This window comes from Dermacentor albipictus, chromosome 7 (genome assembly GCF_038994185.2).
Source record: "Dermacentor albipictus isolate Rhodes 1998 colony chromosome 7, USDA_Dalb.pri_finalv2, whole genome shotgun sequence".
NCBI lineage: Eukaryota > Metazoa > Arthropoda > Arachnida > Ixodida > Ixodidae > Dermacentor > Dermacentor albipictus.
This window is the reverse complement of record NC_091827.1, coordinates 47,656,010-47,683,971: the sequence shown is the minus strand read 5'-3', so window position 1 is coordinate 47,683,971 and position 27,962 is coordinate 47,656,010. Positions and strand designations below refer to the sequence as shown.

Genomic DNA, 27,962 nt, shown 5'->3' with positions numbered 1-27,962 from the left:
TTAGGAAGCGCGCGTAGCCAAGGCCGTCAAGCGCGCTTGCTCACACTGTCAGCGAGCCGGAACCGTCGGAGTGCCGAGATGGAACGGCGTCCGCGGCGCGAGTACGCGTACAGCCGGACTGTGCGGATATCAGGCGAAAGCTACAGAAAGCGTCCCCATCAACCATCGCAAAGTGGATTTCGGACGCGTGGAAGCGGGTTCAAGTGGATGTTGTGGTCAAATCATTTAGGAACTGCTCGATCACAAACCACTTCGACCGAACGGAAGACGACCTGCTGTGGGATACCGAGAGTGGCAGTTCAAGCGGTGCGACGAACTCGAGTGGCAGTGATAGTAACTGAGCATCCGACACAAGCGGTGGGCTCACTGTGTTCACCGATTTCTCTTTTGAATGTTTGCAAAATATGTTATTATCGCACCCGCCTAGTCGTGATGTCGCAGCGAAAAGAAGGCGGGAGAGGGGGGGGGGGGGCGGGGTGTCATGCTAGATTTTTCGAATGTAAGCACCCCCCTCACTTTGGGCATCGCGAACGTGAAAAAAGGGGGTGCTTTGAATCGAGTAAATACGGTATGCAATGTTTCTTTTGCAGCTTGCTACACCGCATTACAGGGGTGTAAATAAGCCTCGTGCAGTAAAGCATACTAAGAGTGGAAAGGGAACATAGGTTTACACTGTGCTCACTATTTTCAATTGTGAAATAATTTGCAAGTGCATCTGTGCTCGTGGTAAGCTTCATTGACAATCCTTTGTACATTACAAATTCATATTGCAGGGAAGCTTACTAAAGCATATTCGCCATTTTGTAACATTATTCACCTTCAATGCAGGAGCACAATGTGGATTCAAGCCCATGATTTTGGGTGGACTGCACACGCTCTTTGAGAATTGATTAGTTGTTCACAAGTGCACTGGTACTTACTGTAAACTGGAGGGCTCAAGTTGATATGGAAGCACAATTTTTATGAAGGGGTCAAGGTGTTGCCGAGATGGTTGCAGCACAGCTTTTTTTTTCTTCCAGGCACCTTTTCTACTTGAAGCTTCCATTGCAGTGTTTCGAGACTCTTTGAACCAGCACATAGTGTATATAAAAATTGGACACTGATTGGGGACATCACCTAAGTTCATGCCTATCTATAGTAAAAAGATGTAGCACGACCACACAAAATAAAGGAAAGGGGTGGGCTGCAGCAATACTAAGTGTTAAATGGTGCTGTATCCTTTCCCTTGAGTGTTCTGTTTTTGTGCTTTTTATGGATACTCCGCAGTAACCACGCGAGTGCCGAACTTGAGCTTGTTGGTTTCAAGTCTCATGGTTGTTACTAACAGAACAGTGTGATAAATGAACAAGGGCTTCGAGGCATCCGTTCACCTTGCTTGCCTCATGGTGCTGCTTCATAAGTACCGTGAGCATCCAGGCCAACTACGTAGGGAGGTTTGTTGCAATTGCTTCTGAAATGTATTGCCACCAAACCAACAGCGCTCTCAATGACATCATTTGGACAGTAGAATGCTTGCACCCAGCAAAGTCGCAAGAAGGAAGTATTCAGGGCATGCAAAGTGGGCTTTTGAAGCTGGCAGCATTACTGAAGGGGCTTTGCCCATCTGCCCTCTTTATGGATACACAACGATGATTTCCTCTTTAAGAGGGATTGTTTCAGATGTCGTTAAATGGCAACATTGTTGGGTGTTTAGTAGCTTGTCTTTGCCCACTGTTAATAATCTGTTCCTTCTCCAGTGCCCCTGTGAAGTGCCTACTTTTTCGACACAATGTGCTCTACATGCACGCATACATTTTTAGCTTGTAAAGACGTCTATTACCCCTTGCCTCAAGCTGGTCCTTGCTGATGTCACCCGAGAAGGCATTGGGGAGTATGGCAATGTACACTTACAAGACACTGTTGATACCAGTGAATCCAAATTAATGGAGCTGCTGTTCTTTTTTTGTCCACTCCATCCTGGTTAGTAACAATAAGCAATGTCCGAACAGAAGGCATATGTAGTTGGTCGTGCCCAGCCTGCGCGCTAACACTTGTTATGACCTTAGCACAGTATTTATATGTAAAAATATTTTGATATGTTGACGACTTCCTTCTCTTTACCATACTTTGCCTGATGGAGCCAAATGGGTCAACCAGATGTTCAACAGGCTTCCCACTAGTTTTCCCAGAGTCTCCTTTACCAGGGCGCTGCTCATAGATATCCGTTTTCTTGACCTTGCACTGCACTTCAACCATGGCCACAGCTGCTAAACCTATAGCATGCGATCAAAAAAGTGCTATACATCATGTTGCCCCAAACTCGTGACATATGCTACAAGGCCTTGAGGAACACCCTCATTTATTTACGCCTTCATCATACTGTACGAACCTTCGCATGATAAGTGCAATGATTAAAATCTGCTGGTTTTTCAGTGTTATTCCTGTCCAATTTGCTGAAAGCTATGCCAAGTGTTTCAAATGCAAGACTGCTGCCGGACAAGAAGTGCATAAAACAGGGGTCGCTATAACCACATATGTCACACAAAATGAATGAAGGGCACTGAGTGTACAAGCGGTTTACATCATATCCAACAAGCTTGGTTCTCCCTCTGCGAGTGGGTCAACTCAACTTGCACCAAAGACATGGCCTGTGGCAAACTATGTGCCCGATGCTGTGTCCCCTGCAAAGCTGAAGATGTGTACAAGATACTGACACCCCGCAGCAGCTTCTACACTGGGCATACAGGTCACTATAAGAACGACTGCCTTTACTAACATGCTAATAACATGAAAACAGGCAGAAATTTGGCTATTCATTGGCCCCAACTGCAGGTGCAAGTTACTCTTCCACCAGGTGTGTGTTGTTCACAAGAACTGGAGCTATACAAATGCGTTAAGAACAATGATGTTTGAAAGTAGTAGAGTTGCACTATATTCTGCACAAGCAGTGCTACCTGCACTTCTGGTACCTTACAGCCACAATTTATGGCTGCACCGCCATGCAAAGGCACTACTCTTGAATTAACTTCTATTTATTATATTTATGGTGGCCATATATTGCAAATGTCACATGTGTCATGCCACCAGCAGTGTGTAGCAATCTTTCAAGCTTGGGTGACAGAGGCAAAACAACAAAATGCTACAATCACCAGCCTTGGACACAAAAAACCGACATCACATTGTACAGAATGAAAGAGCAAGACTCCATCTAAGAAGAGTCTGTGGCACCACATACTTGACATGGTGTAAAAAATGTTGACATTCCCTACCCATAAAGAAAAAGCAAAAAACACAGAAAACACGCCTTAAAGTGCCATGTGCAGAATCTGAAACCAAGAAATAACCCCAAAAAGGTTTCGCTAAGTCTTTCAACGATTAAAATTGCCAAACTGTCTCTTCACTTCTTAATGAACCTGCACAGCTGAAAAGGAAGGAAGGAAAGCCCAATAGCAGGGTTGCAGAAAATGTCACCGAATAAATATACTTAGCTTACCAACGATACCTGTGGTTTAGTTGTGGTCTGTGTATAAACTAATTGTGTATAAACTTTTCTTGTTTAGAATGTTTTAGCGGATAGGGAAAAAATGAACATAAGAGCACCAGGTGTATGCATATTCTACGCACAAAAAGCCACTGCTTTCTTACTTTTATTTCTTACTATTCATGAGTATTTGAGTGCCTTAATAGCACTGCAGACATCCTACTGCAAAACACAAAATTGGGCAAGTTGAGGCATAAAGAAAATTGCAGTTTCACTCATAATGTGAAACAATGATGCGGTAACTGGTGAAATATGCGCAGGAAGCTTACTTCATGCAGTGTTTGTTGAAGTGAACACTTGCCAATGCTAGTCGGTAATCTCCTTTAAAAAGTCAAATAAGTAAGAGTCGTATTTATTTGTGCGAGTTGTACCTCCCAGTGTTTAAGTGGAAAGACTCGGCTTTTCTTCCTCTTTCATATCCGGACTTGGCCACTGGTCTACACCAAACCAACCCTTTAGTTCTTACTGCTGAATTCATTTTGGTTTTCTCAAATCTATATTTGGGCTACCCATTGCTAGGTCTCGCATAGAATCATAGAATCATAGAATGAATCAATGAAATGAATCAATTCTCAAAGAGCATGTGCAGTCCAGCCAAAAGCAGGGGCGAGAATCCGCATTGTGCTCCTGCATTGAAGGTGAATCAATGTTACAAAATGGCGAATGTGCTTTAGTAAGCTTCCCTGCAATATGAACTTGTAATGTAGAAAGGATTGTCAGTGAAGCTTACCACAAGCACAGATGCACTTGCAAATTATGTCACAATTGAAAATAATGAGCACAGTGTAAACCTATGCGCCCTTTCCTCTCGTAGTATGCTTTACTGCACGATGTTTTTTTACACCCTGTAATGCTGTGTAGCAAGCTACAAAAGAAATGTTGCATAATTAGGCTTTTTACGATTATCTTTCTCGCAATACACTAATATTTCGCGTTGAAGCCTAAGCAGTGTACTGCGGTGAAGCATACTAAAAGTGAAAGGGGGCCACTGTCACTGGACATAATAAGAGTTCTTTAATTATACACTCACGCACCCGCCGCCTCTCAGGTCGCCTAAGTGGACATACTATGCTGGCTGATAGCGGCCCCCTCCCACTTTTAGTATGCTTCACCCCGTAACTAAATTGTACTGCGGCGAAGAAGCCGTACATTCGTATTGAGTGAATAAACAAATGGTTTTTCCAACAGTACAGAAATAAACGCGCACCATGCATCAGTCTACCACATGGAAGAGCGTCACAACATACGGTAGCTGATTCACACAGGTCGTGTAGCCCACTTATCAGTCGTAAAGGGTATTATGGGTAATTCGAAATTCCACAATAGAAAGTAACTTACAACGCACAAACGCAAAGAACACAGACCTATGTCTCGTTTTCAACTCGGCCGTCATGCAAATGACATATAGCGCGGAAAAACGCGAACATGCTGTGTGTTAGCGTCGTAAACTTCATACCAGGCAAGGACCTATCACACCACAATCCCGCGACAGTCGCTAATGAGACCAAGACGGGTGCACATGTCTGAACGCGCCAACGGAGCCCCTAAGCCACTCTGCTCCTCCGCCACCCTCGCTGCACGGCTGCACCACTCGTTTCAAGCACAGCACACCAAACACACATTCAGCGCTGAACAGTGGGCGGTCGACGCAATTGCATTTACATGACTTGCAGCGGGCAGCACATCCCTCGATGTCCGTTAAGCAAAGTCGGACATGGCGACGCCACATCGCGGTTCGCAGAACTTCGCTGCTGAGGCGCTAGGCCACTTCGATATTTCAATTGTCACCACCGCCGGGTTCTCAAGAAAGCACGGGTCACACAACGCAGATTCTGTACTGCCAGAGCTCACCGAGGGCAAAGCAGCACTGCCGCACTACTCACGGCTTTCCGCCAAGTAACACAGAACCTACAACCAACACACGAGCAACGCACGTAACAATCACATGAGCAATGTTGAACAACGCGCGTTCCAGAGAACGATCACGCCGAGGACGAACACGCCATGGCGTCGCTCGGCGCTAGCATCGCGCCTTCTCAAAAATCCCTAAACGATGCTGTCCCTAGGCACCTAGGATCAGGTCACGTGAGGGATTTTTGTACGACAAATAGACGCACGCTCTTTTTGGGTGAAAGCAACCGGTCAGTAAACCCACACATGCTACTTGAAGGCATCAGTGTTGCCGGATTCGAGACCCTCATTATGTAATAAACGAGAAGAAAGAGGGTTAACCGAGGGGCCCGATTTTTATTACTATGTTAAACATCCGACACCAAGGTCTGTGAGTGGTTACGCTGGCGAACCCACTCAGGATTCTACTAGGAAACAAATACCCAAGAACGCGGATGGGGAAACGGCGCCGCGTTAGCTCAATGGGTAGAGCATCGCACGCGAAATGCGAAGGTTGTGGGATCGTTCCCAACCTGCGGCAAGTTGCTTTTTCATCCACTTTCATTTCCATTGGTTCATCGTTTCTTTATTGCATTTATTAAGCACAAGTAATTTCCGCTATGTTGTCCTTTGTGTCAGTGCTTGTTGGCTTCTCATGATTTACCCCACGAAGTACTTCCCTGAGTTCAGCAGAAGCGGTGTTATTGGCAATCAGACACGGCCTCCGCTTTGCTCCCCTTCCGTCTTCAATGCCTTGCACTGCGATGGCTACAGCACAGTGTGGCGCACCGACAACGTTCCGCCTTCTAAATGTCACCGTGGCGCGCAGTTCAAATTTCAATTTGGATGTTAACGTAGACGCCCCGACTTCCGCCTTTGGTGCCTACGACGCGCTGAACATAAGCCAAACGCGATTCTCCACAGCGAGCCGGAGTGCGCTTAGCCAGTGGACTCGTGGCGGCACCTCGCGGCGGCCGCGGCATCTACGCCGCGTAGCCGACCGCAGCATGATGTCAGCTACCGGCGAATAGCAGCCGTCTAGGGGACCGACGAAGTAGTGCGTCCGACGACGAAATATTGCGTCTAGAATAGAGCGCGGACAGTTCCTTCTGTTGAAAAGAGCGCTTGAGGGAATGGGGACTTCACAATCCGCTTGCGAGCTCCACTCACTGCGTACGGACGGCAAAACGTCGCCGATATGTTCCCTGCAGCGTATGCTATCCGCGAGCTATGTTATTTCACCAAGCTCTGGCCCAACTGCGTTGCCACTTAATCAAACGCATGTGAAACGAAGAAACACTTTTGCTGACACAACCGCTGGGCTGATCTTTTATGGAATATTTTGCACTTGAGTCAATAAGTTGAATCCTTGACTGTCGGTAGCAGAATTTTGATACAAGGCATGAATTTATTTGCAGGTCTTAAAAAAAAGAAATGGAAGCACGAGTTCACAAATTTAGCTCGGCATCAAGGGCAGATATCCCAGTTTAAACTGCATCCGTTAGAGCATCCTAAGTGGATAAATCCAATATGTCTTAGCCGAATGTTACATTGACAGAATTGTGATTACGATTTTGCCGAGTTGTGAACAGTATAGTTTAGTTTTCTGAAAATTTGCGATTTTTGCCGGTTTTATTATTATTTGACGACTTAAGTAAGCATTCGAAACCAACAGTCACTAGATTTTTAACTTATACTTTCAAAAGCTACGAACCTCATAAAATCTGGTGCAGTGGCTGCAAAGAATAAGAGTTTCTCCTTTCCCATGCATTTTATGTAGGAGCCCCCGAGTGAAAGCTTCCTCTTAAAACGTGCCTTAAAGAATAAGGCTGACTCCGAAAAAGTGACAAGGCAATGACGTCACTGTCGGCCGCAGCGGCCGCGTCACGCTGTTTGCTAGAACATTGCGCACCGGCTTAGGACGGCGATAATAAGTAGGAATGAAGCGAAGCAAGGAAATCCGAGGACACCTCACCACTTACGAGTCGTGAATGCGAAAGCATTAGGTCTAATTTAACGCCACTGAGTGGTCTTTCGAGTTTTGCGCAGCGAGTAATTTTGTCGAGTTTAGCGAATAAGTTGGTGCGAGGTTTTTTTTTTGTACAGCTTCTACGTTAACAAGCTTGTATTGGCTCACAAGTTTCGGGGGCATTGTCACGCAAAAAAAAAAAAAAATGAAAATCGTTCCCAGAGCATAGCAGATACGGGAAAGGGCGGTTTGATGAGTTGACAGCTGCATAGGCACGAGCTCACGCCACGCGCGCAACCAATCAGGAGTTTCGCTTCCGCCGGGGACGGAAAGGGCAGGCGAGGGTTTCGCGCGTGCTGCGCTGGATGCGTTTCCGTTAAATTAAGTGTCAGAAAACTGATGGGACGGCCACGCGTTGTGCATTCCCTCTAGGAACAGGCAGCCTTCGACGGGTGGTGGCGAGAACTCGCCCGTGAAAGGCTCGCCGTGGGCGCGCCGATCCAGCGGTTATAGTCACCAGAGCCCTGACAATCCGACAGCAAGGAAAAGAAGATACCGAGCTGAGGAAGTTGGAGGACGAGGCAATCCGGCACCGTTACCATGAGGTTACTTAACCATCACGAAGGTCCTCCAGAGGCTCTCTTACCCCCAATTTCCGGTAGGGGAAGGGTTTGGCCGACTTTTCGTTCAGTGGGCCATTTGGCGCTTTTTCACAAGAGAATAATTACGGCACAAACCATCGTCGATGATTGTCTGAGTCAATGCGAAACCTCTCTCCGCTACACGTGGCGCAAAATCCTGAAGAAATCACACCCTCCCCGGCAACTCCCCTTCTGGATCGCCATCCAGTACGCGTCGCGTACCTCTAGTCTCAGCAGAATCTTTGCACTCTTCCGCCTGACACTCTCGAAGGGCCATCGTGTCTGCCAGTAGACGCGTACGCGCAACATATGATTAATTGTGGAGAGCACATCCACCCAGGCGCATGGACCGCCACGCCTTGTGCATTCCCTCTAGGAACAGGCAGCCTTCGACGGGTGGTGGCGAGAACTCGCCCGTGAAAGGCTCGCCGACGCACGCGAGCACGCGTATCGGGGTGCACGCGCATGCGTGTAAAGCAAGGTGGCGCCTAGCCGAGAGCTTAAGGGGACGCAAGCGCTTCTAAAGCTTTCTAATGAGCAGCAGCCAGCGAGGGGGTGCGTAGGGGGCGCGCGCATCGGCGACAAGCTGACGTTGCGAAGGCTCGCGTTTGACCTTGGCTCTTATTAGGCAAAGAAATGCTTCGCATTGAGAAAAAAAAGGGGGGGGGGCAGCAGCAGCAGCCACCAGCTATGCCGTCGCCTTGTCACATTTTCCCAATCACCAAGTCAGTCACTCAGTGGTGTTGATTCGTTGAAACCCCTCTTGAGAGCGCTGGCGTCGCGTGCGGGAAACACGCGGACCTGGCATTCTTTTTCGCGCTTTGCACCACAAACTTGAAATGCGGAGCAAATAACCGAGAAACACTTGGCGAGTTGGAATCTGTTAATATGATGCGTTCGAATGCGATGCACAATTTGACATTCGTGCTTACGCACTTGTGCAATTAAATATTGACAATTACTTATGACTGATAAGCTAATGATGATTAAGAGAAAAATATAACAGCTGGCACAAAGGTTCTGCTAACAAAACACTGTTGGTGCCACTGTGGAACCTCGAAGCACGTTAGCTCGGACAAACGGCCCATGTATGAGACGGGTGTATATAGGTGGCTGCAGAAGAGCCTAGGCTGGTTGGCGTTACAGAAGGGCAAGAAACATTCGGGAAGCTCATGCGAACCCGACACAAACTGGTCGATTCGACTCGAAGGGTACATACCCGGTAGATAGGTAACCCAAACGCAGGAATGCGTCTCAATTTTAATGCGTTCGCATTATTCAGTGTCATAGGGGAAGAGAAGTGTACGTGTATGAAGGTGGTCACGCGGTGCATATACAGGGTGTCCCAGATTAAGAAACTCTATCGGGAGTTTTCATGTCGTTCTACAATTCTCATTGACACTTTTCATCTAATTATAATTAAGACTAATTATATAATTAGGCGGAATGAAAAAGAATAATTTGAGGATCTCCAAACGACGGTGCACAACATTACCGTGGTTCTGTCCAGCTGCGTGGCGTTCGCATATTTTAAATCTCTGGCTAAAGTTAGCTGGGACCCTCTGTATAAATATATATCGCAATTGACATTAGTCTCCTGTGGATCACTGTCAGTTGTATATATATCTTCGGAGGTTTGAGATCTCTATATGCTCTACAGCCCGTGACAACCTCAATTTATAACAAGCTCAACCCACAAAAATGCACTGCACCTGCCCTGCATCTCTGAAAGAACACAAGCCAACTGCACTTCCTTTACACGTTAATGACATTGTTCTGCCAATATAAACGCAAGGCTAACTGGACAAGCTAGAATTACCTATGGCTGAGCAATGATATCAGGATCACCCACAAAATTTAACAGGACGTTCAGGTTCTACCCTAAAACCAGCGATACAAAAGACATATGCGAAGAAAGCCGTTTTAGAAGCGCAAAGCCGCTTGACGTCACGAAAACAGGCAAACCTTATTGGCTGGTGCTTCTGTGCAAGTTGTGTGTGTGTTCGTGTTAGGTTGCCACTGACTATAGGTTCCGGTGCATTTTGATAATTCCAACGGTTGACCCAGTGACGTAAACTGCCGAGAACCTAGAGATTTTTTCCTCGTAGAGCCGAATGATGCCGAATGTGGCTCCAACTAGATGTCTTCTTTCATATATCCACAACGTTATAATTGATAGTGGGCTTTTTTGACAAGATTCAGCAGATCTTTTCGAACCACAGTGCCCATTCAATTACACAGCACAAAGCTGACGGCCTCGGATAGAGGGCATCCCACGCCCAGTATTCTTGGCAATCAGTCGAGCACAGTCACCCGCCAACCACGTGTTACTTCCATACACGCTCGATTAGTGTCATTGTTCGAGCAGGGATTGCCACCCCTTGATTTCGCAGTCAGCTAATCTGGCTGAGAAACGAAATAGCCCCAAATGGCTTAGACAGCTAAACACATTTAGTCCTGTTCGTGGTCCAAAAACGCACGCAAATTAGAAATATTCCCAACGCTCGTCCTGCTCCTTTATGTTTTGAAAATACAGGTCAGCGGATTCCCCCACAAGCTTTTTGTGGCAGCACAGCATTCCTACATTATACTCAGTGCTTGTGCGACCTGCACAACGCAAGACTTTTCTTACTGCATTTTTCTTTCTTGACAAAAGAAAGTTTACATGTCAATACCACAACCCGATGATGAGGCACGCCGTAATGAATGTACAGGAGCATTCATGCTTTTCGCCTCCATCGAAATATGATCCTCCTCGTCTTCTGTTCTCTCTCACTGTATACAGTAGGATGTAGCGTATCGAACCGGAAATGAAACAAAAACCGAAAACTGGAATGTTTGTTCTCTTCACGCCGGATCGAAAAAAAAAATTTGGTTCAGGTTTGCCGCTTTGTCAGGAGCTTTTCATACGGGCACTTTCATCCTGCTCAAATATGCTACCTCACTTATACACGCAGACCATGTTCCCGTGATTTTAAAATGTTTTTGCATTGCACCCAATACGAGGACTCGCCGGACTGTAGGTGTGGGCAAAAATACCCGCGACCGTAAAAAAAAAAAAAAAACATACTTGTTGCTGGTCCCCAGTACGAATGAACGGCAGGTATTCATCTCCTCGTCAGCACCAGTTGACAGCATGCTATTTACATAGAATGTTTTCCCGGGCGTAATATTTCAGTGAAGTTTAGCAGAGGTATAGAGTTATTGCACAGAATAAGTTTGCTCTGCTTTCGTGCAATTATTTTTCGGTTATGTAACCAGCTCTAGGTGGTTTGAACCACTATCTTTTCGCCCTGGAGTGGAATCGGATTTCAGTGAACCGAAACGAAAACTGAAGCGAAAATCGGAAGGAAAAAGTGATTCGGTTCGACACTCTAGTATGTGTTTCAAAAAAATTCTTAGGATTGTGCAGATGGGCTGCTTACCACCGTTATCAGCTGCTTTGCCTTCGGTTGCATCTGTAGACTTGCCTGATAAGGAGGAAAGGGTAATAGGAAAAGATCAGAGCGACAACCTAAACACTACGAAAACCTCGCTTATCTGGGAGGCTAAAGTGGAGATGAAAGATACCATTTCGTTGGAGAACAACATTCCAACGTTAGAGCATGGTATTCATGTGACGTCATGGTCGCCATTTTGTTCAGTTCTTACAAAGAATGCATACACAATGCGTAAAAAAATATGTTGCATGAATTGGCGAAACTATAGCACTGGTCAGCGCTTTTTAACATTAGTCTGCAGTAGAAAAAAAAAGTCTGGCAAACATTTGAAATCATATATGTAACAACATATGAATGAAGTAATAATTTCTGACCAATGCGGAAAAATTTTTCACAGAGCCAGCATATTAAAGAAAATACACAGGCAACTAAGAACAAAAAGAAACATCTTTCAATGCAGCCGTTAGTTTATACAATACTAAATCACATTTGTACTCGATGTTCTTATTTCTCTTATATCAATTTAAACACATCTAATTGTGCTTTTCTGTTTCCTTTTAGTGCTAGATATGGAGACAATTCACAAACATGCAAAAATGTTCCTTCACAGAAAGTTTACCGTATTGTGGTTAATGCTTCCTACGAGTGTCAAACACATGAGCTAATTCGCGCGGGTAGATGTAGTTTGCCTTATACGAAATCATTCGTCATACGAGTCACTTTGTAAAAGGGTTCATTGTAGAGATGCTCGAATGTGTACCATTTGAAAGCTAAAGGCAAATCGCAGATTCGGGTCACCCTACAAAGAAATATGCAAGCTGCTTGCTGCCAAAATTATTCAGAGAAAGACTGCCGAATTTACTACCTGCTGTTTTGAATAAACACATCAGTAGTGAATTTGACTGTCCAGCTACTACACATTGAAAACGTTATCATTTTTGGAGCAAATAAATCAGTTGCATTTCATTAATAACGAATACACTAACGTTAATCATTCCTCCATGCATTGTCATTTTTTTCTTATTCGGATGATGCACGCGACACTATGTATCACGTGCATGCTGCTGTGGCTGAGTGCATTGTACAGATGGGGCTGGAGACCTCTGCCAGATGTTTCTCAGGGGCAGCTTTTTAGCCAGAGCCCTTGTCTTTTTTTTTATAGAAATGAAACGTAGTTGCACAGCTATCCGTACAACGCTATATAATTCCACTCTTGGGGAGCCGTGGTGAACGTGTAGTGAAACCGTAGTTGTTCGCCAATTGCCGTGGCCCCGCATTTCACACTGTCGCTGCGTTTGGCTCTTGACGAAGATTGACTGTATATAGGTTGCGGGCAGCGCGATTAAACGCAGTCGAGCCCGCTTTTTGGTTGCATATCAGTACAACAGCGGAGAAACTGTACAGAAACGAAATCTGTTATTCTAGCTTGGAGGTTTAACGATCTACCTTTCGGTACATGCGACGCTAATATTTATAAAAGTGTGTATTTTCTTTTCGTTTCAGCGTTTGGCTTGTATTCGTATGCAGTCTCACGAAAACTTAATTTGCAGCCATTATTGAGACGTACAGTCTCGTACTGCCGCGTGAAATTTCCCACGCAGAGTGGTGTACCACATGTGGGAAGACGGGCCTGGCGCATCACGTAGAACTGGGTTTTTGTCTGAATAAACTGGAACAACCTGTAACCCTCCATGGTGTAACTGAGCATGTAACTCCATGGTGGCTTTACCTATGGGGTCTGGCACAGGGAACGAGGTAATGTGTTCCACTCCAGGCCATGGCGGCGCTAATTTTCAATGGGAGGCGGAACTGCAATGTACTGAAAGAAAGACCACCTCTGTTCGGCGTATTAACAGATTCCTGCATAAAACGAGCACACACAACGCCGATTGGCTCACAGGTTATCTTTATGGAGTGCGCACCCAGACTTGTTCATGAAATGGCGCACTAATTCTTTGATTTAGCGACTTTGTATGTGCCAGCACTGGTAGCGCTATTCTTGGCGATGTCTCCGGAATGTATATTCGCCACTATGACAAAATAGGTGACAAGAAAGCAAAAAAAAAGAGAAAGAAATTGTGTGACATTATTGTAGTCACATGTGCGGTGCATGAAGAATTTCACGAGATTACTGGTCGCATGGAATGAAACTTTAACAATTTCGCGCATCGCGGTTAGTTGTACAATCCATTATTCGCGGCAGAAATTCCAGCCTACATGTGCATTGGCCTCTGCAGAACTCGTTTTCGCTTTTGCAATTTTGAACGAATACATAGAGATCGCGTTCGAATAAGCGTAATAGATTTAGGTTTTTCTTTAAACGCAGCAAACCTCATCGAAATTGGCAGCGGTTGCCGAGCAGAACAATCGCTTCCTTGTCTTGAATTTACCTAGCCAACTACTTAACTAAAGCTTTGTCTTCATTTGCGCCGCAATGAATGAAGAATGAAAACGTACTACGAACGAAAAAGCACAAAGGAAGTGCCCCAAACAGCGCGAAGCTTCGGACTGATTTTGCCCGCCTGCGATTTCTGAACGCGCACCTTAGCGTTAATTGTGTGAGCGATTTTGCATTGTATTGTATTGTATTGGGTTTTATGGCGCATAAGCAACTTAGGCTATCATGCGCCAAACACATGGTATAACTTATTTCAAAAATTGAGTATCCTTAGCGAGGTCGTTGTCCGGACAAGGACTCTGAGGAGCCCAACAAACCAATTGAAGACCTCAGCCTTCTTCTCAGTACTGAGAAAATGGGCGAGGCGCATCATAAGATGCGTGTAAAAACCGGGTAATAAATTTTAGAATTAGCAGTTCTGCGATATATTATATTGCGTTTAGGATCGCATTTCGCTCCAACCGAAACGCAGCTGACGCGCAAGGGATTCGAACCAGCGACCTCGAACTCTGTGGAAGAAATAGTCACACATGTATAACGCGGCGGGTGTTTGTAAACGGTATGCTGCCACGTGCCAAAAGAAATAAATAAATGCAGAAATAAAATAAACGGAGAAGTAGGTCATTTTCAAAACAGATAGCGCCGTGTTGCGTCACATTCGTCGCGTGACCCGTGCCCCTAGTGCTGAGATCGCCTTAGCGTCTGTGTCATCGGCCATTGGAACTTCGCTTCTAAGCACAGAACGCTTTCGCCACGTTTCGCAGGCGGGAATAACAATTGCGTTCGTACCCGTACCGCGAAAGATACTGTTAGAGTGTTTAAATCATTCCGCGGATGCAAACGTTTAATTAAAGCACAAAACATTTCGAAGTTAAGGTTGTTACCACGTGTTGTTTACTTTGTCTCAGTAGTTCCGTGCAGCACTATGTAAGCTATACGCTTTATAGACCAAATCGGGAGCTCGAACACATCTATCTAGTAAGAGTGTGGCTGCCCAACGAGATCAGCTGTTGCGATGGCGGCGTTGGGAAATTCGTTTCGTGTTGGCTGTGGCACCAAAAAGCCGTGCGTCTTTCGTGATGCAGAGGAGGGGGGTTGCAGAGACGGCGGAAGCCACGATGGCGCAAACTGTTGACATTTCCCCTTCGCAGCACATTGTCGTTGAGCAAGTGGAGACGTGCTCCGAGTATCGTAGAGCCTCAGTAAATCATTTATTGATTAACGAAGCAAAACTGCACAACAAATCGGACATGCCACCCGCGGAGACGCTTACAAGTAAAACACCTGCCGACGAAACTGCTCGTCGAGGCAATTTGTTCCGTCTGTGCCTTTTTAATAATTTGTTCCGTCACCTACTGCTACGCGACAAACAGATAGCGCCGTGTTGCGTCTGTTTTCCCCACCTCCGTATGTATCGCATAGACTAGATGACATTCATAAGGTCGGCATTGCATTATGCTGATCCAACGATTTCTTGCAGTCATTTGTACCACGCACTTCCAATGATTGGAATCGCCTTCCAGCCTCGACGGCCAGCATCGCAGATTATCAATTATTCAAGAATGTCATTGCTAGAACTGTATAATCAGGAACCTCTTTCTTCTCATTTGTCAACCTGAATCACACACACACATTAATATATATATAATTTTCCTTGTAGCCACTTTCCTCTATAATGTTGTAATGGCCCTGAGGGTATGATAAATAAAGAAATAAATAAATTTATTCATGCAACGGGCTCCCAACTATGGCACTACATCTCGCTGCGCAAGGACTTGCCCTTGGCTCCGCTGCACGGAACTACGCAAAGAAGAGTACAGTGACAATGCATGTTTCGTGGCCGTCACACGCCCGACGTCCTTGCTTTGGCCCTTGCAAAAAACTGGGAACTGTCGCGGACGGAGAGAATAGCGCGCTTTTTTAGGCTGCGTACGTAACCAATCAGCATTCGTCGAAGACGGTCTGCTTGACAGACTCACCGGTGCTTTTCCCCGAGAAGACCAAGAAAATACCAGCGGCGCCCAACACGAGCAGCAATATGATGGCACCGATTATGAGCATCATGTTGGAGCCTTCGCCGCCAGCAGCGGCTCCTCTGAAATGAAAGAAGGGAGCGGAGGTGAGGCCCTATATTTGCCTGGACATGGTTAACAGTTCCCGCTAGAGACTGCTGCAAATGCGGTCGATCGTCTGCCACACAAGCGCACAAGCAAACTCAGCAGCGTCGCGCATATTCACGCTTAAAATTAGTGGGTTTCCAGAAATGAGGCTAAACAGCCCCTTGTCTGTGGCATTGTTTAACCTCAGTTCCAAATATGGACAAACGAGCCCTCATCAAGATCCCACTAGCGGGCCTCAATAGCCGCATCGGATGTGATGCGTTGTGCGCCAGCCGTAGACGTATCATGGTGCTCAGTTAATATTTTCCAGGGCCAATGCGAACACTTCACTTCAGCGCTCGTTATCGCATTCCACACGCCAGCGTTTCAGCAGCGGTTGTTTACCTACTTGGACAAACCGCCTTGCTAAAACGCTGGATCCGAGACTTGAGTGTTCTCCCTGTTCGGCCACTCTTGACCACGTGTCGCCGCGGTTACATGTAGTTCGCTGGTAATTACACTGCGTCGACCGAGTTTCCGGCACGGAGAAAAAAAAGAAAAAAAATCTCCGAAATCGCATGGTTAGTTCTCTACATTAAGGTAAAAAACGCCGACACCGACGCCGACACCGACGCCGACGACACCGGCTTTTCTGCGATACGAGCTCCTTAACGCTATCGCGTTAAAATATGCACTTCCTCAGTGAACTCCCTTGTTACTGGCGAAAAGCCAATTTCCTGTTACTCCGCGCCAAAGCAGCAGAGCGCATGAATATGCATCATGGCTTGACGGATGGAGGAAGTTTCGAAGGCGGAGCGAAGCGGGCAGCTTGCACTCTTTCTACTTGCACCGCCCTGCATGTGTCGCGAGGCTGGCAGGGCGTCGGCAATTTCGAAGCAGTATTCACGAAAACAAAAAATGGCTGTGGCTTAGCTAAGGTTAAGCCCAGGATGCGAAGCATAGTAGCCTTTGTTTTAGTTGTTGAACCACTGTTTAGCCTGGTGAACTGCTGTTGCTTGGCTATATTTGGTTCGGCTAGACGAAGAAACAACTCATGCAGGCGAGCGCACGAGCTGAGACCCGGCTATGTAGCTACGCGGCCGCAAGCGAGCGCACGAGTTGAGCCTCCGCTTTTGCAGCTGTTATGACGTCATATGGTAGCTACGCGGCTGCGCGCGGCGCAGCAAGGAAGAGCGTGGTTGTGCGGCTAGTATGCTTCGCATAAAAAAAACAGTATTCACGTATAGAAATCCGGTGGTCTGAACTGGGGAACGTGCTTCACCATGGCTCAGGTGTAACGCTGTTTGGTGTTGCACGTGCTGATAACCTTGTCGCAGCCCGAAAGGCCGAAGACGTCGAATAGACGCACAGGACGATAGCTGACACTCAACAGAAGATCTTTATTGAAAAAGAAATATCGTACATAAGCAACGGCAAAAAACAAGAATTACGGAACACGTGGAGAGATAGATATACGAAAGCTACGAAGTTTAAAGCAAAAAAAGAAAGGCTGCCAGAAGAAAAAGAAAGTAGACCCTCGAGGAAAAAAAAATTAACGTAAGATTATGTAGGGTGAGCCCACGTGCTAAGCAATTACGAACGTTCTCTGTCCGAAAAGCCTGGCTAACGCCTGCGTGCCCCGTTCTTTTAGGTGAAAACGCTTGCATAATTAGCGAGTTGCTTTAGCGTTTATGTTTAGGAGCGACATCGGTATCTACAAACATGAATGTGCAGCCGCGTCTGTGGCAGTGTATCCTCACATACGATGTAGTAGACTTTTTTCTAGTATTTATTTGCGCTCTCTTAATCGGTTATTGAGCCACCTGTCACTCTGACCCACATGCGATTTTCCGCATGCGAATGGAATTGCACACAACCCCAGTCTGGCGACGCGCACGCGTCTAGTACACATCGCGTATAACATGCGGATGCATACCCCACGTTGGTCCTTTCAAGGCATAGACGCCAAAGAACTCACAGAAATATTAAAAGCATGGTGCATGCATGCATCAGCCAGGCTTTTCGGACAAGAAATATGCATATCTGCTTGGCACGTGCCTTCACTCTACCTAATCCGTTACATTAAGTTCTGTTTTTCTGCCTCTGCAGTCGAATTTTTTTACTGGCAGCCTTGTATGTTTCATTTTTGCTTTCTTTAAACTTTTATGCCTTGTTAGCCTTCGCATTTGTATCTGGCCACGTGTTACTTGGTTTCTGTGTGTGTTGCAGCCGCTTATACGCGATCTTTTTCAATGAAACCTTCAATTGAGAGTCGCAGAGCTCGTCTCGCGTATCTCGCCTACGTCTTCGTCCTTTGCGCGCTGCAACAAAATTACGTTACCGTGTCAGCTCGTCCAACTATCCATCCCATTGCTGACGCACCACGTTAGCGCGGAGGTTGGATGTTTTGCTTCGCCGCTACAAGCATCCAAGCTGAAGGCCGCAGAGGAGATGGATTACACCACACGCTTTAGAACGCTGAACCGACGCGCCCGTTCTGAAACTCGGCTGCACATGAGGCTATCTGAATTGGGAATTCTCGGGTTTTACGCACCGAGACCACGATTTGATTAGCAGGCACGACGTAGTGGGAAACTCGGGATACCTTTTGACCACCAGGAGATCTGTAACGTGGCCTCGACCCACAGCACACGGGCAATGTTGCACAGTTGCAACTGAGCTGCGATGTAACCTAGTGTACGTTGCTTAGTGCGCAATTGACATACTGCCAAACATGCCGTGGTACATCACAACAGCGTTGAAAACGTGAACGATGTAGCCTAGTAGGTGTGGCCAACATGTTACCGAACACACTAACACGGCACAGTGTTGGAGACGGTGACAACGTAGCCTAATAAATTTTTCTCAGTGCGTGTTAACGTGCTGCCAAAGTTATTTGCACAGTGTAGCACAGGTGCAACTGAGCTTCGATGTAACCTAGCGTGCGTTGCTTAGTCCGCGATCAACATATCCAACATACTTTGCCGCAGCTAACGTCAAAACAGAGAACGAACAAAAGATCTCTAGCATTCATGAAATACAGAAGTGGTCAGTCAGAGCCATTAAAAACGGTGATGGACCGGTGGTCGCAGTAATGCAGGGCAAGGCAGTTCCAGCGAGTGGCTTTTCGGAGAAAGAATGACGAGGAAAATGTGTGGGCATGTGGACGCGCAACTTGGCAGGGATGACCAGTACTGCTAGATGTGCGCTATGGGGCTGAAGTATAAGGCGGCGTGGTTAAGGGAAGAATAATAAAAGTTGTGGAAGAAGGACGGGCTCGCAACGCCACGGCGCAGAGAAAGAGGAATTAAATCAGGTTGCACTTTCAGATATGAAATGCTGATGTCGTACCAGCATGCCGAATGAACGAATGTAATGGCAAGACTTTGAACTTATTCGATGGCATTTTCTCAGGTACACTTGGCTAGGATCACATAAGGTGGACGTGTACTTCAGTTTCGACTTGACAAGAGAGTTATAAGCCAGTAATGTGACATGCGGTGTTGCATGGCGTAGTGTCGCGTCAGGTAGCCCATGTTTCGGTGAGCAGATTTGATTACGTTAGTAACATGGTGTTAGTAATATGGCAGCGCTGTTACGACTCAGTGTGACACGGCTGCACGATGAAAGCAATATTGGTGAATCAGTGGGGAGACTTGGGCCTGCTGGTACGTCATCTTGAAGTCTCTTCGGTGTAGCGCAGGAAGGTGTATTAGTGTAACTAGCGGAGAAAGAAGACACCCAGCACTGCGTCTGCGGCTTGTTCTTGCTCTGCGTTCACGTTGTAGTGCCGCTACATAAGAGAGCCTTCAAAATATACTCAATGTGAATAGGCCTTCGACCTTTCGTTCAAAGCGCTACACAAACTCTCGAAATTGTGCTTTAATGACAATCCTCGGCGATTCCTTGGCGATTTCGCCTCTTTCTCAGCCTCTACTCAAGAGAGATTGGTTATGTGTGTCATGCTTTTCATGCAACTCAGCACAGAGGTCTCCGAACAACCTTTCTGGAGCGCTGTGTCTGCTCATGTCCGTGAGGAACAATGGCGTATACAAGCTGAAAGCGATCGAGGTTGTAGGTGTTGCTGTCAGTGTGACTACAAGCTCTCGAAAACGTTATGTCAGGCTCTTCAGGGTGTTCTGCGAGAACTAGATCAATGATATAGTTTATACACTGAGTAAATTAAGAGGTTGGCGACGACAAGTCAGAGGTGATGAGCAGTCAAATTTGTGGGTTAATATGAGATAAGTGAGCATTGCGGAACTCGTTCTCTGCCCGTTTTGACACGTTATGTTAAAAGCTCAAAGTTTCCAGGTCGAGCCCAGAAAAATAAAAGTTGCAACAACTTGATTTGGAGAAAATTTAGGGCATGACATGAGTCAGCGAAAACTCCCTCCCTTCAACTCAAATCAACTTCAGCTCATGAGCGAGTGAGTTTGCAGGTGTTAAAACTGCCTGTTGTTCAGTGGGTCGAAGACGAAGCTGCAAGATCGCGAGCAGCCCTGCGATATCTCGTATGGCGCATCGTATATATATATATTTTTTTGCTCTACTAAGCAGCTGGTTCTGTAGTAGATTCTCTGCTTCCTTGGTCTTCAACGCAATCGAGCCACGAACAACGTTGAAGGCTCTCTACTGGTTAAGCGAGCCCATTGAAGAGAACTTGAAGGATCCTTCATTATATGTGGTAACCACAATGATGATGGGATATCGTGCCAGGAGTCGTTCCACCATGAATCGGCGCCGAGAGAATCGTGGTACGATTGGAGTTGGGATAAGAAGGATCATCAACTAGGTGAAAGCTATCAGACGACACACTGGCGCCATTAGGCAGGCACACTGAACATTTGACTAGACCGAGGCGTAAGGAGGCCACGCTAGCGAACTTGACAGCCAGATTGAAGTACGTGTGGCGGATGAGGACTTAGGGGCAGAAGTTTACACGGTCAGGCAGCACCAGGAATCGATTACCGTTACGAAGCCTTGAATTGGGCGCTTACGGTTACATTCGCTTCAACCAACGTCAGAGGTACCTCAGGCTATGCTGACATTCCAACTACACGCGCGCAGCTCAGGCTACTCATACTTAAGGTCTAGACATTTTACAGATTTCATTAAGTGTTTGAAGTTTAGCGACCAGTTTAAGTCGACCATCGACATCCACCAGAATGATTTGCTAGCGGATGTCGACAAGCTGAAGTATCTTTGTGGCTATTGGACTGTTAAAGCTGAAGCAGATATTACAGGCTCTCTTACCACTATAGAGAATTGTAGAATCGCCATTACAGCTGGGATCCAGCTCAACCAGACGTCACTTATCATTGACGTCAGGTGCAATGTTGTGATGACTCATGGGACTCAACGTCTACATGAGGTTATAGAGATGCACTTAAGAACATTTAGGCCGTCTTTTGTGACCAGCATGCGTATTTCGCAGCAAAATGAACGAAATGTCTGTTCCCAATACCTTGAACCATCTAGCCCAAAGCCGAGAGACGGAAATTAGTTTCCATTAAACCTTCACGGTGGCTTGAAGTGCGAGAAATATGACTTCCATGTAAACACCAAGCAAGCTCCGACTCCATGTTAATCATAAAACTTTCTTAAGAATGTCGCGTGTTCTGCGAAATGTAGCGGGTACCTGCCCATCTGATCTTCCAAAAAGTGAAAAGGTAAAAAAGTGAAAAGTGAAACTTAGCTTCTTTGTGGGAACTTTCACGAAAGAGCTGAAAGCCAGCGCAGCGTCTGGAGAAGAGATTTTGACAATTTCTGGACATTAGAGCTCGGAATCTTGCTCGAATCTTCACAAGAAAGTGCAGAGAAGGCTGCAAAGCACCTGCACCTCAAACCTGGTGAAGATTGAGGTAACTGAAGTACTGTGGATTTGTAATACCTTGGCCATGCTATAATATAGACAAGCTTTGAAGAAACTGGATGAAAAGATTATACTTGCTGGTGTGTTTGCTCGACGAGTGCAGTCAGCCAGAAGCCAACGTACTTATAGGGGCAGATTTCTAAGGGTAAACTGACACTGGAGTCGAACGCTCTAATGAACTGCTAACTAGTGTCGAAACCATCATGGGCTGGACTTCACACGGTGAAGTCACATACATTTCTCCCCACATGGAGCGATAGTCACGTACCTTTCTCCTCACTAGGAGCCGATAGAAGTAAAGCTTTCACGTGAGTTGAACGGACGAGAAAAGCTCTGAGGAAATCCCGTCTTTCAGAGAAATTGAATACCTCGAATTAGACGAATCAATCGAGCACGTGGACGCCATGTATAATTTCAAAAGCGCTGTACTAAGTCAAACTGCTTTGGAATTTGGAACATAACATTGCGTCGTAAACGTTGGAATTTCTGCAACAATAAAGTTAGTTGGAATCTGGAATTCAAAAAGGAGTATGATGCAACAATCTGAGGCTACTTGAACAACAACTTCGCCGAGGAGGTAGCATTTGGAGTAAACTGCGAAGACCCACAAGACCTAGTCCGCAGTGAGTAGATGCGTCCGAATTTTGGTGCCGGAAAGAATAAGATTTTCGAACTAATGTTTGTGCAAACATTTTCTTTAAAGTTGTTGAAAGCTTTTGAGCGGCTCACAGTGACCACGACCACAGCCACCACGACCTTACTCCTGGTGAAGAGGCCGCTTGCGCAGATGAAGAGGCCACTTGTTCGACCATAAATATTTGTACTGTTTCTGTGGTCGTAGACGTAACAGATCTCATTGCAGACAACACAGCAAAAAGGCATTCTTCAGAACTGCTGAAGCTCGCTATCCTCAGTGGAAGATCCTCTACAGGCGACGTAATTGCAGGAAGCCGAAGACTAGCTCTAGAGTATGCCAAACAGGAAGGAAACCATTTGAAAAGAGTTTCAGTGAATTGAATGTTCCACACAGCAGGTCAAGAATGCTTCGTCTAGCTGCAAGACATTATTTGGCTACCTTAAGGATCGACCACACAGCCTTTGTATGACAGGAACAGCGGAACCATGGTGAAATCATCCGTCCTGGCATTAGCATTTGTCAGGAATCATATCGAGCTAGCTGCAGGCACATTTCATTCAGGAAATTTATCCTCACTTTTAAAGGATGCATGCCCAGCCAGAGGTTGTGGAAAATAACGTACTCGGGCAACCAGGACACCTGGACGACTTTGGACACATTTAGAGACAATTGTGGAACCTATGGTAACGGGGATGCATCTGACCCACCTGCTCAGCTCACGTTGTCAAAAATGGAAGATCCACTTACGCCAACATGGGAGACGTCGCGACCGACGAAAGGAAAATTATCCAGGGCAACAGTGGGAAATCGCCGAAATCGCCGAAATCGCTGACCGTTTCCCAGTGAAAGATGCCCGTTCTTGCAAAGATTTCTTGGAATCACTTGGAAGGACCCGTAGAGAGCAAGGACAAGTCCCGCGTAGCTCGGTCAGCCAAGAGGATGTTAAAATCCGCCCATCTTCCAGCGACTCGAAGACGACGTCGTTAGCGTTAGCGCATGCAGTGTAGCGATATCACGAGCGGAATTTTTTTCAGCACTTCATTTCAGCCGTCAAAACCAACTGGTTCTCTGCCTGCTCTGCTTACTTGGCCTTTTAACCTTCACAGTCACAGTGTTAGGAAGCCTAATTAATGCTTCTGTAATAAAAGTAACAAGACCTTGAAAGCGTTTACTGCCGTTTACTGTTCAAATTCCTAGTGTCCTGAGCACTCCGTGACATGGCATTCACAATGAAAACGGGGGCCAAGTTAGTGGTGATGTGTGGATAAAGATCTAGTGGTTCTAGCATATTACACTACTTAATACTACATTTCTGCCTATCTTACAGGTTATAAAAGGCACTTAGTAGGCCTTATTATAAGCTGGGCAAATATTTCTTACTTTCCTCCACTCGCACGATTTAGGCGCGTAGTTTTACCACTCGTCTCGATTGACTAAACGAAGTGAGTTGCTTTTTGGTTTATTCGCTTTTTTATATTATATGACGTATGTTGAGTGATGCTGCGTTAGGTGTTGAAAGAAATGTTAGCTTTCTTGCAGAAACTTGCTTATACAGGCGTTCCAGAACGTCGAAAGCGTTTCTTTACTAAATGCGTAGGAAGTTTGCCTTATGTCCTGAAATAACTAAACGTGTGAGTAAGTTGGGATTTCAATAGATCTCTTGAAATCTTGTGAGTGACGAGTAGTCACAGTGTTAGGAAGCTTAATTACTGCTTCTGTAATAAAACTAACAAGAGCTTGAAAGCGTTTACTGCCGTTTACTGTTCAATTTTCTAGTGTCCTGAGCACTCCGTGACATGGCATTGACAATGAAAATGGGGGCCAAGTTAGTGGTGATGTGTGGATAAATATGTAGTGGTTCTAGCATATTACATTACTTAATACTACATTTCTGCCTATCTTACAGGTTATAAAGGCACTTAGTAGGTTTAAACGCCGTCGTCGGTGAAATGAACAAGGCACGGCTTTCAAAGGGTGCAAAGGTAAAATTGTTTTTGCAGGAATTTACGAATGCAGGGTTTTTGGAGCGTTATGTGTTTTACGAACAGCAGCCTTTAGTCCGCTGCCCTATCGCACCCATGGAGATACCATTCCGTGAAAGTAAGTGGAATGTTATGGCTGATGAGCTGGTGAAAGCAAATGTGTGGATGACCTGCGCCTCCTCAAGACTTTCTTAACGAACCCCTAAACCACTCTGAGCTGGAAAACGCACAAATATTTTTTAAGCGGGATTTATTGAAAAGGCGGACATTCTTTGGACTGGAAATCAAGATGCATCAGCTACAACTTACCAGAATTTTCCCTACCCCCGAATTTACTAATTTACGGCATATACTGCAATTTTATCATTGTAATCGGTAAATTATGAATTAGTGTAAACTTGTAAAAATTCTGACGATGACACTCGTTTCGAGATGAGTGTTCCCAAAGTGGGCGGCGAAATGCAGCGCATAAGAAGGCGTTAGCGCTTATCTCTAAACTTGAGCTTATTTCAAAGTCCGTTCCAGGCGGATGTGCTTTTTTAGTTAGTGAAGCTTTCTTAAACATTTTCAGTTTTTGTGGAAGTAATCATCGACATTTAATAGAGCTGAATGAGTAGTTTCGTGCAATACACTAAGGGGAACGTGCCATACAGCTAAAGACACCCAACGCACCCGCCATCGCCCAACACGTTAATTCAGGGAACACAAAAAAAAATGAAAATCACCTGTGACAGATAGCGCAATTCTAGCCCATGAGCTGGTCTACCCGAAGAGGTGGGCATTAGTTGCCCAAAATATTAAAATGCATAATCGCCTAGTTAACGAAAATTCGCTTAATGTGTTTTTAACTAATTACATTGCGGCACATATTGCAAGTTACAAATTCTAGAGGGCGATACTGCAAGGCATATCCATGTGAAAAGAATTGTGTGGATGACACCAAAACAGGATGTGAGCCGTCAAGCTTGCGGTAAAAATGCACCATCGTTCCACTTTCTTGCCAAAACGTCGTTTTATGCATTGAAGCACGAAAGTAACCGGAACGCCAATACATTTCTCTGCAAGGTTCGGGAATTAATATCGCGAAACTTGTCATCCTCAGGATTCATGCCAAGTGCTTTGCAAGCTCCCCGGTTCGAATTTGTAAGCTGCAATACGTGCCCACAAGGTAATTAGTTAAAAGTGAGTCGATTATGTATTTAGTTTCCTTTTGTGCAAATAATTTCTGCCTCTTCGAGTAGACCAGCTCATGGACTAGATTTCTGCTATCGGCCACAGGCAATCTTTTTTCTTAAATTTTTTAGAAGTGTTCGCTAAAACGCCTGGTATAGTCGCTCCCCCGTTGTCTGCCTCTGGGGCAATGTTCTATCGCGGGATCACTTTGGGCGAAAGTTTCACTTTCGCAATACTCGGACCACGAGAGCCAATGAAAGCTTTCTCGCGTTTGTCGGACCCCTCGCGCGCAAGCATCCATTGCCAATTTCTCGCGAAAACTATCTCCGAAAGCGATCGCCCCAAGAATACCGCCCCGCTATCGATTTGTGGGCGACGCCGACTGAGCGGAAGCTTCAGGAAAGGATTAAAAAAATTAAATTATGGGGTTTTACGTGCCAAAACCACTTTCTGATTATGAGGCACGCCGTAGTGAGGGACTCCGGAAATTTCGACCGCCTGGGGTTCTTTAACGTGCACCTAAATCTAAGTACACGAGTGTTTTCGCATTTCGCCCCCATCGAAATGCGGCCGCCGTGGCCGGGATTCGATCCCGCGACCTCGTGCTCAGCAGCCCAACACCACAGCCACTGAGCAACCACGGCGGGTTCACGAAAGGATCAACGGCGCACAATGGAAAGGCCCCTGCTCTCTTCTCATACAGAGGCCGCTCTCCCGAGAGTGGGCTTTTTGCAAAGGTCTTGTCCGTCGTATATTTACACGGCGAACTATAACTAATGGAACGCGTTTTTGCCCCTGGGTGGTCATGCGCGCGAACATACTGTATTGGCGACGTGCGAAGAAGGGACCGGAAACTCCGCAAAGGAGCGTGGTTTTTTTTTGAACTTGCGGTTTAGCAATGGCGTTTAGCGCTGCCATGTTTGCCTGAGATGATGGTCACCGCATTGTGGAGGTAAACATGCGTGGATATTGCGACGGCTCTTGAAAAAAGAATTTCGTATACGTCTAAAAGCGCTATATGCTCAGGAAACCGTCTTGAAGTGGGTCGCGAATAATTACAGACAAATACTTATTGAATTGCTCGAAAAAGAAACTTCGTTGGAAATGGGGCTGTTGTTTACCAAGGCCGCACATTTTTTTTTATAACGATCTGTCCTCGTACACAGTTTCGTTCAAGCAAGCCAAATGTAGATTTTTGTGTGCCCAGACCCACTCTGAACACATTGTCCCTCGAGGGAACTGCCCGTTAAGGCAATGCACCAGTGTTCGGTGTGCCCTAGAAGAGAGTATCTTACGAAGCTATTCCTTGTACATGCTCTCAAAGGTACACTGCAATAAAATGTTGACGAGCCAAGCATGATGCAGAAAATGATCTGATGCCAAACAAATAATCGCATGAGACATAATGCCAGCTTTTATTAGAGAAAAACAGATCAGTTGCTCACACATATTGGTTCTTCAGCACATCCACACGCGCTTTCAATGCAGTTTGCATAATTTCAAATTCCAAATGAAAGCTTCGCCTGGGCTCGGGGCTTGAGTATGCTGAATATGTTTCAAGGCAAGCTGACGCTCACAGTTGTTAGTTGTTAAAGGTAGCTGTTAATTATGGGCAACTGTGCAATTAGTTATGTGCAACTGAATGCGTGGCCGAAGTGACAACTTGCTGCTGGCTGCCGAGTAAGCAGTGGCTACAGGGCAGATGCAACAAGTTGGGCCACTGGGTAAATAAAACGGTGTGTACCCCCGGGTAAGCGCGCATTCTTGTCCAATCCACCGCAAGAGATGTGACCGTGACAACATATAGACGTCTGAAAAATGCGTCTCGATTCCCTACGCGGAACCCCTTGTCAACATTCTTCTCTCGATAAGCATTGTACATCACCGATGCCGTGAGACGAAGAGCTATAGGCATGACGGCGCACGTAATTCATCCGACGCTGCTGCTACCTTTCTAACTCAAAGCTGCTTCGCTTGTGATGGAATAGTCCCGTCTTTAACGGTCTTTTTGAGCTTTATAGAAATAAAGGCTCCGTAGCGGAATCACTAAGACGAGAGCTATTCAACATAGAAGGAAAGAGAAAGGAAAAGCGCGGCAAATTTCCCATAATGCTGATTTAAGATAACTAAACTGACAAAAGTTATTCGGAATTGCACTACAAGGTACCCTTAGACCGTCGACAGAGAATAGAGATGCTGTACTTACTCGGCAGTAGCTGTACAAAGGAAAAAGGAAAGCAGAATGCATATTAAGCATAGGAAGTGTACAGAAAGGCAAGCAAGAAGGCGCGAGTGCGAAGCGTTAGAATACCGGCGGAACAATTTAGCCCCGAGAAAT

General features: G+C 45.9%; 1 protein-coding gene across 1 annotated transcript in view; it reads right to left on the bottom strand.

The window, feature by feature from the left end:
• Positions 1-27,962, bottom strand: part of LOC139047970 (uncharacterized) — a 136,252-nt gene that overhangs the window by 88,224 nt on the left and 20,066 nt on the right. The window contains exons 4-6 of the mRNA XM_070522206.1: positions 27,831-27,840; positions 15,838-15,953; positions 11,446-11,490 (exon numbers count right to left, since the gene is read on the bottom strand). Coding sequence (XP_070378307.1) covers positions 11,446-11,490; positions 15,838-15,953; positions 27,831-27,840 — 171 coding nt within the window. The remainder of the gene's footprint in view (positions 1-11,445; positions 11,491-15,837; positions 15,954-27,830; positions 27,841-27,962) is intronic.